The sequence below is a fragment of the Linepithema humile genome, chromosome 7 (assembly GCF_040581485.1).
Source record: "Linepithema humile isolate Giens D197 chromosome 7, Lhum_UNIL_v1.0, whole genome shotgun sequence".
NCBI classification, from domain to species: domain Eukaryota; kingdom Metazoa; phylum Arthropoda; class Insecta; order Hymenoptera; family Formicidae; genus Linepithema; species Linepithema humile.
This window is the reverse complement of record NC_090134.1, coordinates 5,658,910-5,671,156: the sequence shown is the minus strand read 5'-3', so window position 1 is coordinate 5,671,156 and position 12,247 is coordinate 5,658,910. Positions and strand designations below refer to the sequence as shown.

Sequence of the window (12,247 nt, the reverse complement as noted above, 5' to 3'; positions counted from 1 at the left end):
TATAACGTGAGTCTTTTCGATCGTAAACGTAATACCAGGAACGTAACTTCAGATGTTTCTCTCTACTTTAATTTTTATGATAAAACTCTTTGTGATAAATAGATGATGAATAGATTGCAGAGATACATAAATAACTTTTTCAAACAATAAATACATAAGGATATAAATAAAAAAATCATTACCACATTATTATCCATATTTCAACCTTATAAATTCCGATAAAATTGTCGAAAAAATTGTTGAGCGTTTCGAAATTTTGACAATCTTGATAGCCGAGAATTGTTCACGAGCGAAATTTATGCCCCGTCACGAATTTGAATATTAGCGTCAATTTCGATTTTTTTGAATCAGCATAATTGACTTTGATGAATCGGCATTATTATTTTGCTCTGTCGCGATGATTTGCAGATGTGCTCTGATCGGAGAGCTATCATATGAGGAAAACTGTTATCTTGGAAAAGCACAAACACAAAATGCATATATAGAAATATAAAGGAAAAGAGAGAGGGTATGAAATCCCTACCGCCGGCACATTGGCAGCGCATATGTCGACTGTCGTTGGACAGTAGTTACTGAACGTTAGTCAGTTAGTCATTGAAGAAACAGACAGAGGAATTGATTGACTGATTGCCAGTTTGTCGGCGACCTGCAGTTCATCGTTACCGGATAAAATTATCGATTTGTTATTTGCAACGTTTAGACTTCGAACCAGACCCATATTTCGTTATACTCGCAACATGCGGTGGCTATATTCGTCTATCATTCTCTTCGCGATCGCAGTGTTTCTTTCGTGTGACTGTGATGCCGCCAACGAGACCACGTTTGTCAACACTACTAAATCGAAACTCAAGATACTAGGTGTCTTCGGTCATCTTGGCAAGAGTCATTTCGACGTGTTCAAGCCGCTTTTAGAAGAGCTGGCTCGCCGTGGCCACGAACTCACTGTACTCTCGCATTTTCCCAGAAGTGAGAATGCCAAGGCGAAGGAACCGTTGCCAACTTACAAGGATATCAGTTTAGTGGACACCGAGCTCGGTGTCTACGTGGACATCGTAGATCTCCATCAAATCCACCACAATATCTTCTCTATTCTGCGGGAACTCTATTTTCTAAGATTCATGGCTGATGTCGCGTGTAGCACTGGTCTGCAGAATCCGGCGATCAAGGAACTTTTGCGATCCGATGAGAAGTTCGACGTGATTATCACGGAAAGCTTCAACACCGACTGCTTCCTGGGTTTCGTTCATCGGTTCAAAGCGCCCTATTTAGGCCTGTCGTCGAGTCAGATTATGCCATGGATCAACAAAGATTTCGGCAACGAGGATAATCCTAGTTACATTCCGTCGATATTCGTAGGTTTCACCAAGCCCATGGATTTCCCCAAGAGAATATGGAACAGAGTGACATTGTCGATATTAAAGCTGGCTTACGATTACTGGTATCGACCTCGCGACCAGGTATTCGCTAATGAGGCCTTCGGGCCGGATCTTCCTGAACTGAGCGAAATTGCCCGGCAATCACAGGCGTTGCTGGTGAACACGCATAGTAGCCTTCACGGTAGCAAGCCTCAGCTGCCGAATGTGGTGGAGATCGGCGGGCTTCACATCCCGTCTAAGATCAATCCGCTACCGAGCGATATAGCTAAGTTCCTCGACAGCGCGCACGAAGGAGTGCTCTACTTCAGTTTGGGTTCCATGATAAAATCGACGACGATGCCGCAGGAGAAGTTGGACGCGATATTGACTGTACTCGGCTCGATACCGCGGAAGGTGATCTGGAAATGGGAGAGTGACGAGCTGCCGCGTAAATTGGACAACGTTATGGTCAAGAAATGGCTGCCTCAGTTCGAAGTCATGAGTAAGTGAAAGGATGTACGTTTTCTTCTCCTTTCCCGAGATCTTGTATTCAAGGTCGAGTCGTTGTTAAGCATCAATTAGGCTTTGAGTTAATGCAACTAGCGCGAAAGATATGATATATGCATAATATAAATCATTTTAATCATTAATTATTATGGTGAAATCTAATTTAAAATATATTTCATAAAGTCTTAAATATAATTAAACAAAATTTTAATATTTTAACGTCTTTAATAAAGATTAATAAAAATTTACATCGCGTTATATAACATATAGTACAGTATTTATATAAATTAGATTGGCTTAACCAACTATTAAAACAGTTAAAAATCATATAAGACAAATGTCGTGAAAAATAATGATAGATAAGTTCAACAATATTTTAGTATGTTTGAAATGAAGCGTACATGATGCATCACTTATACGATAATTATACGATAATACAATATTCGAATATGTATTAATGAATAACCTGATTTCAATGCATGATACATGCATGATAAATGTGTTCTCTCATAGCACATAAACACTGAATAATAAGGAATTACATTGAGAGATATGACAAAATTTCTCAAAAATAAACATGAATATTCTTTGATACTTATTACTGATATATTGAATTAAATAATCTAGATACGATACAGGGTATTTAAAAGTTCTCAACTATAAAAAATTTTTTTGTAGCAAATTTGAAATTTTGAAAGAAAAGTATTAAAATTTATACATATTTTCTATTTTTTAAAGTTACATATTTTTTTTTTAAATATTATAATTTTTTATTTTATGATTTACACAGTATGTTTTTGAGATATTATAGAAGAATTCCTATTTAATATACCTAAGAAGATATAATTTAAAGCGCAACCTTAGCGGTAAAAGTGAGAGGTAAATTGCAGCCTCAATATTCATACATGCGCATGCACACATGGAAATGTAACCAATCATTGTCACGAGTTTGTATTATTCAAGTTGCTGCAATTCATTGCAATCTGTCCTTTAAAGTCGTAGTGATATATTACTTAAGTTTCATTGGTCGCAATGATCATAAGATCACAGTTCCGAGATCATGTAGGTGTTACATGATCACTCTAGTTGATATATTTTTTTTGAGAAGATAAATGAGAAAATATCGATTAAATAAAGTCTCAATGCAAGACTCTTAATCAATCCGCTCTTTACTCGTGCATATGTATTTCACGGATAAAAAAATCATAAATTAAATTTTTATCAGAAACAGCTCATAAAGATATCAAGTATCAGCTATAAAATTAACATACCAGCAAATCAGCATGTGACATACGATTTTATAATCCGATCATAGTATTATCTCCGTGTTTAAACCGTAACATATTGTATTATTTAGCCATGAGATGTTGCTAGATAACTTGCCTATTATTATATTTATCAATCTATAATAGATAATAAATAGTAATAATAATATATGATTATTATAATATAGCACAAGATAACTTAATGAGAAAAATGGATAAAGCACATAATCTGATTTTACTATTGTGCTAATTAACAAAATTATTAACAAAAATTGGAAAAAAATAAAGGAAGTAATCAATAGCGGAAGCTACATAAAAAATATTTTTTGTTAGACAACTGCGATTAAAACGATTGCTATGATAATTTTAAGCTAATGAGTTGGCGTAAAATATTTATTCGCGAACTATCCTAACTATAGGTTTTCTTACGCCAATAAACACGTCAGTCAAGTGAAAAATTCGCGCAGCGTCGATCGCGCGGTCGCGGATAATTCCGCTCCGCGACTGCCGTTTCCGCGAGTCGCGGTCGCGCTTTTATAGCAGGCCAGACTGCGCACGTGGATTTGCAATGGTAATGCCCTGCTAAAAATTTCACCGGGTCGTTTTAGACACCGTTTGACATATTTTATTGCCCTCGCGCGCGCGCACGCTCGATGATCGACGGCCACACCTGCGGCGTGCAATTTTATTTCTTCCTATTTTTTACCGTTTTTGCCTTTTTATCGCGTTGTTCGCGGTTAAACTGTATCGTCCGCGGAACGCGTGTTTTCATTCCGTTCGTACGGTTCTTCCGGTCTCGCTCTATTTTCTGTTAATAATAATGCCCTCTTTACCGGCGGCTTTTACGACACAACTTTCGCTGATAAGATTTTATCAAATTTAATCACAATAGATAATCCCAATAGATAATCCCTGGTTCGTGTATATTATCTCTGTTTTATATTTATATCCACGGCGTCTTAAGATAACAATACAATTAAAAAGCTTAAATTGCAGGTATAAAAAGAAATTCATTTTATTATAGTGTTCGGTAATGCACTTTTAAATATAAAATTGCAACATATTATCAATAAAAAAAATATTTAATAATATTAAAAAAAGTTTTTTTCACAAATATTTCTATTATCCGAAATAATACTGACTTTTTCATCACGTCTATTCATTTGTGCACACCTGTGCACAAATAAATTAGCTGTACAAACATATACACACGTTCTATTGCACAATATCGTCATCTTTTCATTGAAAGTTGTAAAAAAATATATTCTTTTTACTGCTTTTATTTAAAAATGTGTAGCAAATAATTTAAAACATTTTTTATCATGGCCATACAATCGTTTTCTATCACAGCTTTTTCTAATTACATGAATACACTAGCGGATCCTAAGGGGGGGGGGGGGGTTAAACCCCCTCCCCTTCCAAGTTAAAAAAAATCAATTTTGCTGAATTTGTTTCAAGAATCTTGGTAAAAAATGCATTAAAGTAGGTCAAAACCCCCCCTATTATCGACATCAGGATCCGCTAGTGCATGGATATAATATCCATGTAACATTTCATTAAAATTTGAAAAAATTCTTGAAAACTCAATGTAATGCGATAACTGCCTTAAACCTTGAGTTGATCAGCAAATGAATAACAATTTATTATTCAACAAATAATAAATTATTGTCAAAGACATTTGCTTATCAAACACATTAGCTATTCATATGAATAGTTACTATTCATATGAATAGTTATATAACTGGTCGTTCGATCACGTTAATTACTTGCAAGATTACAGAATTCTATAAGTATTCGTTATAACAGATCGCAGATAGAATGACATGTCTTATTGAATTATTAGGAGCGATTTTTTTGTTTGGTTCTGTAACGCAATCGCGTCGTAATTCTATGCTGAATCGGATCACCTTGCAATCTGTAAGCGTATGCCCGTCGACGATAGCATCGCTCTACTATTACGCGAAATATAGGCTCGCGTGCATTCTAATGCAACAATACGCGACTGTTGCAATTGCAGCCGCACGTTGCTCTCTGAGAACAATATCCCTCGACGGAAAAAAAGAGACTTATTTGAGAGTCTTTATCGATTTATAAGGAAAAACGTCAGAAAGTTTTCTTTCTTTGAGCTTCTTTTCTAAGCGCATATAAATAATTGAAGAATAAGTGAGAAATAAAGAAAATAATACCGAAAAACGACAGTTGATATAATGTGATTATAGACAGATCTAGAAAGTTATTGCAGTTCATTGATGTTCATATAGACAAGTATGACGACAAAACGAAGAAAATAAGGAAAGTTTCAAGTTTCAAGATTTCTCTTCGATTAGTTCAAAATAAATTTTTAGTTTCTTTTTGTCGTGTATCATGATTTAATTTATTAATCGTGATAGTGATTAGATTTACTTCACGATTGTACGAAATATTAACAAGTTATCAAAATCCATGCGTTACAGAAACCAAACAAAAAAATCGCCACTAATTTAATGAGATGTGCCATTCGATCTGCGATACCGTTATATAACAAATATTTATAAAATTTTGTAACTTGCAAGTAAAACTAACGTTATTGAACGACCGGTTATATAACTATTCATAACTAATGTACTTTGATAAGCAAATGTCTTTGAAAATAGACATACTTTTATAAATTTTGTTTGTAAAATAGAGCGCTTATCACCTCTTGAAAAAATTTGCAATAGTAAGTAATAGTAAACTATATATTTATTTATTTATGAAAAATAATTTAATAATGCAATAGAATGCTAATGTTGCTAATATTGGTGTTATAATAATATAACATAATTCCAATATTATTGCAGTGAAATAATATAACATAATTTCAATAATATCGGCATATATTGGAATTATAATTGCGCAACTCTATTATATCCTATCTAATATTAAAAATGATATCTGATAACATGTGTCCACCATGTGTATTCATTCATATATTATCTTAAATTAACGTTAAGTTACAATGATACAATGAAACAATGTTTAAAAAATTATATTCAAATTTATTGAGATTGTGGAGAAAAAAAGAATTAAAAGTGCAGATGTGATAGACAACTTATTAAAACGTCATGCATGAAGAACAGTGAGAGTCATTATCGTGATTAATTCTGCAAAATGTGTGTTAGATATGTGTTAGCCAACCAGATGATGTAGAGTGAACGTGTCTATTGCCCATAACCGCGAGAAATTGGAATACTTCTGGAAAGAGCAGAGATTCCCCGGCTAGCGCACGCGGTGAAACTAATCACGTCGAATCGTGGCGGAATCGGTTCGCACGCGCGAAACATCGAGAGCGGCTTTCGAATCCCCGAAACCGTACGGTAGCTATGGTATGTGCTATTGAAGTCCAGGCCACGCGGGGGCGAGCGTCAAATAGTTTTGAACGGCCAAATCGGAAAGCGGCCCTAGCATATTTGAGGAGCTTTTGGTGTTCCTGGAAACGATTCGCGATCTGGCGAATAGCGATACACAGACGAATGTCGAGTTAATTGGTGAGGAAAATCGACGTCGAGAATTTGCAACGATAATATGGAGTAATATAAACATCGAGATACGTTTTTGCGCAAAAAGAAATAAGTGTTTCTCCGTGCTATAATTGAAGAATAAAATATCATTTAGAATTATACTTGGAGACATAACTGTTACGATATTTTTGCTACGCAGTAAAAATAATTTATATTATAATGTATGTATATGTATATTGCGTATAAAAAAAAATATATGTAAAAAAATTCTTTCTACCTCAGTAGTTTAAGTTTTTACGTTGGTTCAATTTTTCAAGAGATTTCATTATTTTCAAGAGATAACATTGTTTTTTAAATAATCATTATTTGCACTCGAATGACAAAGAATCAAATAGTGATATTTTATTAATTATTTTTAGGAGAATTTTGATAAGACAATAAATGACTAATTATCACTAATCTCGTTTTAATACAAAAGTTTGGCACTTATGTATCAATTAAATACCTTATGAATTAATTAACACGAATAATTTATGTCTTTGATAATCTATCATATATCTACATTTTAAAAGTCACGATAACAATTATGCTTGACGTAAAGTTCATTTATTCGAGACGTGTTCTTTGATTAATTGCGTACAATCTATCACACAAATATCGGCACATTATTGGACTTTATTATACTTCGCTTAATTTAATTTAATTTGAAATCTATGTAAACTTTCAGCGCAGAATGGTCTAATAATGTTACGATAAAACAAACTTTTAAGTGTTAAAATTATTATATTATAGAACATCTTTTATTACGTGTACCTGTCACTAGATCCTTTTGCTTGTTATAATATTTCTAGTAGAAACTTTCGTTTGTTTCAATTCGCCCCAATTCAGAATTTCCTGCCGACTCATTTTCAACCGAAAACTCGACCTTGCTCGACGAGGATCATCTTTCGACGTCGGTCGTGTAAATTTATCCAGTCGGGTAACGTGTCTCGAATACTTCGGCAGTTTTAGTGCTCGGGTCATTTGCCTGTACGGAGAGGCGTACTGTGCGCCTACTATGCTCGCGAAGGATAGTGAGAAGACGACCAAAACCGACGTAGAATGGGGTAGAAAGCGAGGAGACTGCCGCGAGAATTTTCGCGTAAGCAGTTTTGCAGTTCGGCCTCTGTCGAGTGAAACGACTTTAATTAGGCAACTCGCTAACGACCCGACGGCAACATAAATCACCGTTAAACCTCCCCGGCAACGCCGAGAACTATCCTCGTCTCCGTTATTTCTCTTTCTCTCTCTTTCGCTCTCGCGTTCGCCACGACATCACTCCCCGCGCCATTTCTACCCACGACGGTCCATCATCATCTATGGTGGACGAAACACTCTGTTATTTAATCTGGATTACATCCAGAGGTGTAAATGACTCCTTTGGGAAGATGTAATAATTCGATTTTTTCCGAAATAAAAATCTGGCCACCGCTTTTTGTCATATATTTAATTTTTCAAAAATATGGATATAAAGTTTTAAATATTGAAATCCAATAGTCTAATAAATGAAAGAAAATTAAGTAGTAATAAAATATTATTATACAAAGTATTTTGCAGTAGATCTCTGAGAAAATACTCTACGTTATTTCTTTTCTCTACAATTGAGACAAATAATTTCTCCGCACGTAATGCACTTTGTCCTAAGAATTAAATGTCAGGGACTTCTTAAATCGATCATAGTGCAACGCTCCCACGCACGTATGCATGCTCGTATTGCGTGTGGGACGAAATTATATCATATCAAGGCTATCGCTATTTGACCTTTAAATTCCTTTTTCAGAATTATATTTTTTAGAACTTCTTTAATGAATACAAATAGCCACGGTTGTTATTTCTGCTCGAGAGTTATATAATCGCGAATTAATTTTTGCAGTAAAATAATATTTTTTTCAATTGTTACCAATGTCATATATTTACAATTATGATTGATTTCATTACTCGCAATCGCATTATCCTGATTGTACTTGCAGATTGCTATTACTTTTGCGTAATTTTTAGTGCATAATACTCAATACTGTTTATATATGCCGTGTATATAGCTTAAATATCTCAGATAAATAGGGTTTGGTTAATTTGACCATAAAACTTGATATAAACGTTTACAGAAACCTCTTTTTACAGAGCAGAAATTTATGAGATAAAGAAATTTTTTCCTCAACACCTCTATACACTATTACGCTATTCGTATTTTGTTTTTTTTTCTACGCGCGTGCATGTACAAAGTATAAAATTACATCTCCGCAATAAACTTCCGAGATGAAAAATGAGTTTATCTTTATTAAGCGCCAGAATTATAACTGCGAAACTCATATGTGCCTTAGGATATATAATTAACGGTTAGATTATTTTTTCCCCTTTATTATTTTTCCTTCTTTTATACCAGCCACCTTTTATTTTCTTGTTTTCGTACCTTTTTTGGATTCGCCGATCAGTGACAAGCATTTTCTTTTATCTCTCTTATCTGCACCTCGAAAATACGCGAACTGAGAGTAAACACAAAAAAAATCCGTAGATCTCCGCACGACTTCTAATCTTATTGGCTTCTCCTTGCGAATGCGTTCCACATCTACATCGCCGAAAGTTGGTCGCATATCCTGGGGCCCGGAAGCTCCCAGATCGCTCATCGCATCTTCAATTCCGACGTGATGCATATTTCCATACACATTTGAGCGTAAACAGTGATTTTGCCAACGAAGGAAGGAGGATCGTCTTCTTATCAAGCTTCCGCATGTATTTTGCAAATATTCGATGGATTTAGCAAGGATATTTTCCCTTCAAAAAGAAAAAGATTGATAAATAAAGCGAATTGTTCCAAATTTTTTGCATATTGAGAAATCCGCCGTTGCATCTGTTTGCATATTTGCAATATTGCGCACATCGATTTTGTGTCTGTTATTAATCGCGCTCGCGCAGGTGTATTTAATAACGTAATGTTGTTGACGTAAGAGAGATTCGTCAAGCTTACGATATTGATAAAATTACTCGGCAAAACAATCTCATACCTTTGGAATTGCCGTACGACACTGATCTTCGCTATTAATCGTTAACATTATTTTAAATAATATTTTCTCAATGACATATTCACCTTTTACATCATTCTTTATGTGACTATGTAATAGTAATATTACAATGATCTAATAACAATTTTATCGAAATTTGCTCTCTATCCGTTTATATACACAGGCAAGAATGTCCGTATTTCGGATAATCTTGCTGAAACTATGTCGTAAGTTGGTCAGGCGCTACGATCGATCGCTTTAATTTTATTATCTCACTTCGTGACTACGCCGTACCTTCATCTCTTCTCTTTCCGCCCGCTTCTCTTTCTTTCGCTCACTCCCGCCCGCTCGAAGCTACTTCTGCACTTTTCGTGCTCTGTGCTCTCCTCCTTTTTTTTCACGATTCCTTCGAGATCGTGCTCGCAATTTTTTTTCAATCTTTTATGCAACACTAAAGTTAGGTACATTATATTGGAGAAGCTGCAAAATTCTTGGATGAGAAAAATCAGCTTTTACTTGTGTCTTAATTGCAATATCGATCGCATTAAGAAGTACGTACTTTTCCTTTATGAATACATAATTCCTGGTTATCTCGTAGAACATTATCAAATTTTTCGAAATAGTTTAAGAAGTCGTTAAATAAAAGTATATTACATAACAATTACGAATAATTGTCATATTTTTAATAATTTTTCTCTTTGATAATGATATAATTAAAATTTCTGTACAAATGCCATTCCCTTTGTTCCACAATTGTTAATATTATCTTTTACCGCACGTCATACAGCAACGGATAGCATCTATTCGCACGCAACACGGCGCACGGGCGGTGCATGGTGAATTTTATATCACGCGTGATTTACCACGCCGCGGCGGTGGAAATCTCAATACGCGGATTTTACACGGTGGAAAGAGAGATCTTTCTCCGATTTTTCGTTACCAGCACATCCTCCATGCGCGTGTCGCTCGCAAAAATTCAGGCCAGGCCGATAGATATCCCCTGTCACGTATCGACGTACGCCCAGAGATGATACGGAGGAGATGCAACGAGAGTACGAAACCTCGAGACGCTGGCGACGGCGGCACTCGCTGTTGAGAGGAGCACATCTTCTCTACATCGTGCGTGGATATATTCGCGTGCTCGCGCGCACGATATGCGGATGTAATGTAAACCCCCACAAATATCTGCGTACATCCATGGACTTATTCCCGTGCTACGGCAGGAGAAGGCTGGTGGTAATGGAATTTGACATTAGGATCGACGCCGGAGGTGCACGGCTCGTATACAGGAAGAGGGAATACAGGCAACCATAAGAGAGGGCGAACGAGACTTTTATCGCGAATACCGACGGCCGTCGAAAATTCCCACCGCGAGTGTTCGACACTGACTGCAAGATAACATCGCACGTGTCTGCATTTATGTGGAAAAAAGATTAAAAAATTATATAAAAAAGTACAATATTTATAAAATTTATAAATTTAATAAATTTAATTAATAAAAGAATTATGAAATTATTAGAATATTAATTGCTTAAATACAAATAAATTAATATATAGAAGTTAACAGAACAAAGTATATTAGTAATAAATTGTTAATTTTGCGAGTTTTAATATTTTATTTTGATTTTATGTGATAAAAAGAAGATGGAAGTTACTATATAATATAATGATTGTAAACAGAAATTTCAGAATTTGATATTGGCGAATACTAATTAAATTCTCCGAAGCGGACAGAAAGCATTATTCCTTTTGCATTAACATTTAGCATAAATCTAGCGCATATCGTACACAAAACACAATATGTGAAAGCATTATATTAACAAATATTGAAATTTATATATAACGCGTAATAGATATTAATTTTTTTCCGAAGAAATATTTGTAAATGTCATTATATGTTATTCGTGATATAAAATATTCATTTTATTTAACACGTTTGTATACTGTAATAATGGAAAATTGCAAATTTCTCTCTCGTGAAAGTTTGATATTATCTGCGAAATATAGTGATCGCGAAGGAATATCTTTATCTGCTTCAACACCTCGAACGCTCGAGGCAAGACTATTATCGATGCAATACGCGGTTGTTAATGAATTAAACTCGTAATTTGCGTCACGATCAATTACGAATTACCGAATCGGACCGTAATTCGCCTGTTAATTGCATTGTAAATTATGGATTCTTCGCTATAAGCATGTGCACACGAGTGCGAATGTATGCGTAATTAATCAATTAAGGGTTTGTCGCCCGCGCGGAAGATTACGTGCTCCTGGCAATTTCATTTAGGGTCGGAGTCATTTGTAACGACCCGTTACGTGCGTTGCGCAGGGCTCTCTATGACCCTGACATTTTTAGTGCAAATTGCGATTTGAATATTTCCAGTGTGCAGTCGCCATCGGTTTTGTAAATTGAACTGTTGTTTACAACGTGACCGAAAAGGCTATTGCACTGAAAATATCAATCGTTATCGAATGAAACAACGTTTCAATTGATTCTATGCAATAAACTAAACAAATTAATTTCTCTTTTGCTTTTGCTCATTTTAACTTTTATTTATTATAAGATCTCTCTTTTGCCAAAATATATTTTTATTTTTTTCTGG

At 35.0% G+C, this 12,247-nt stretch overlaps 1 protein-coding gene across 1 annotated transcript in view; it reads left to right on the top strand.

Annotated features, from left to right (window-relative positions):
• The first annotated feature begins 561 nt into the window (after positions 1–561).
• LOC105668427 (UDP-glycosyltransferase UGT5-like) overlaps positions 562–12,247 on the top strand; it is a 35,702-nt gene continuing 24,016 nt past the window's right edge. The window contains exon 1 of the mRNA XM_012360815.2: positions 562–1,857. Coding sequence (XP_012216238.1) covers positions 738–1,857 — 1,120 coding nt within the window. The 5' untranslated portion in view covers positions 562–737. The remainder of the gene's footprint in view (positions 1,858–12,247) is intronic.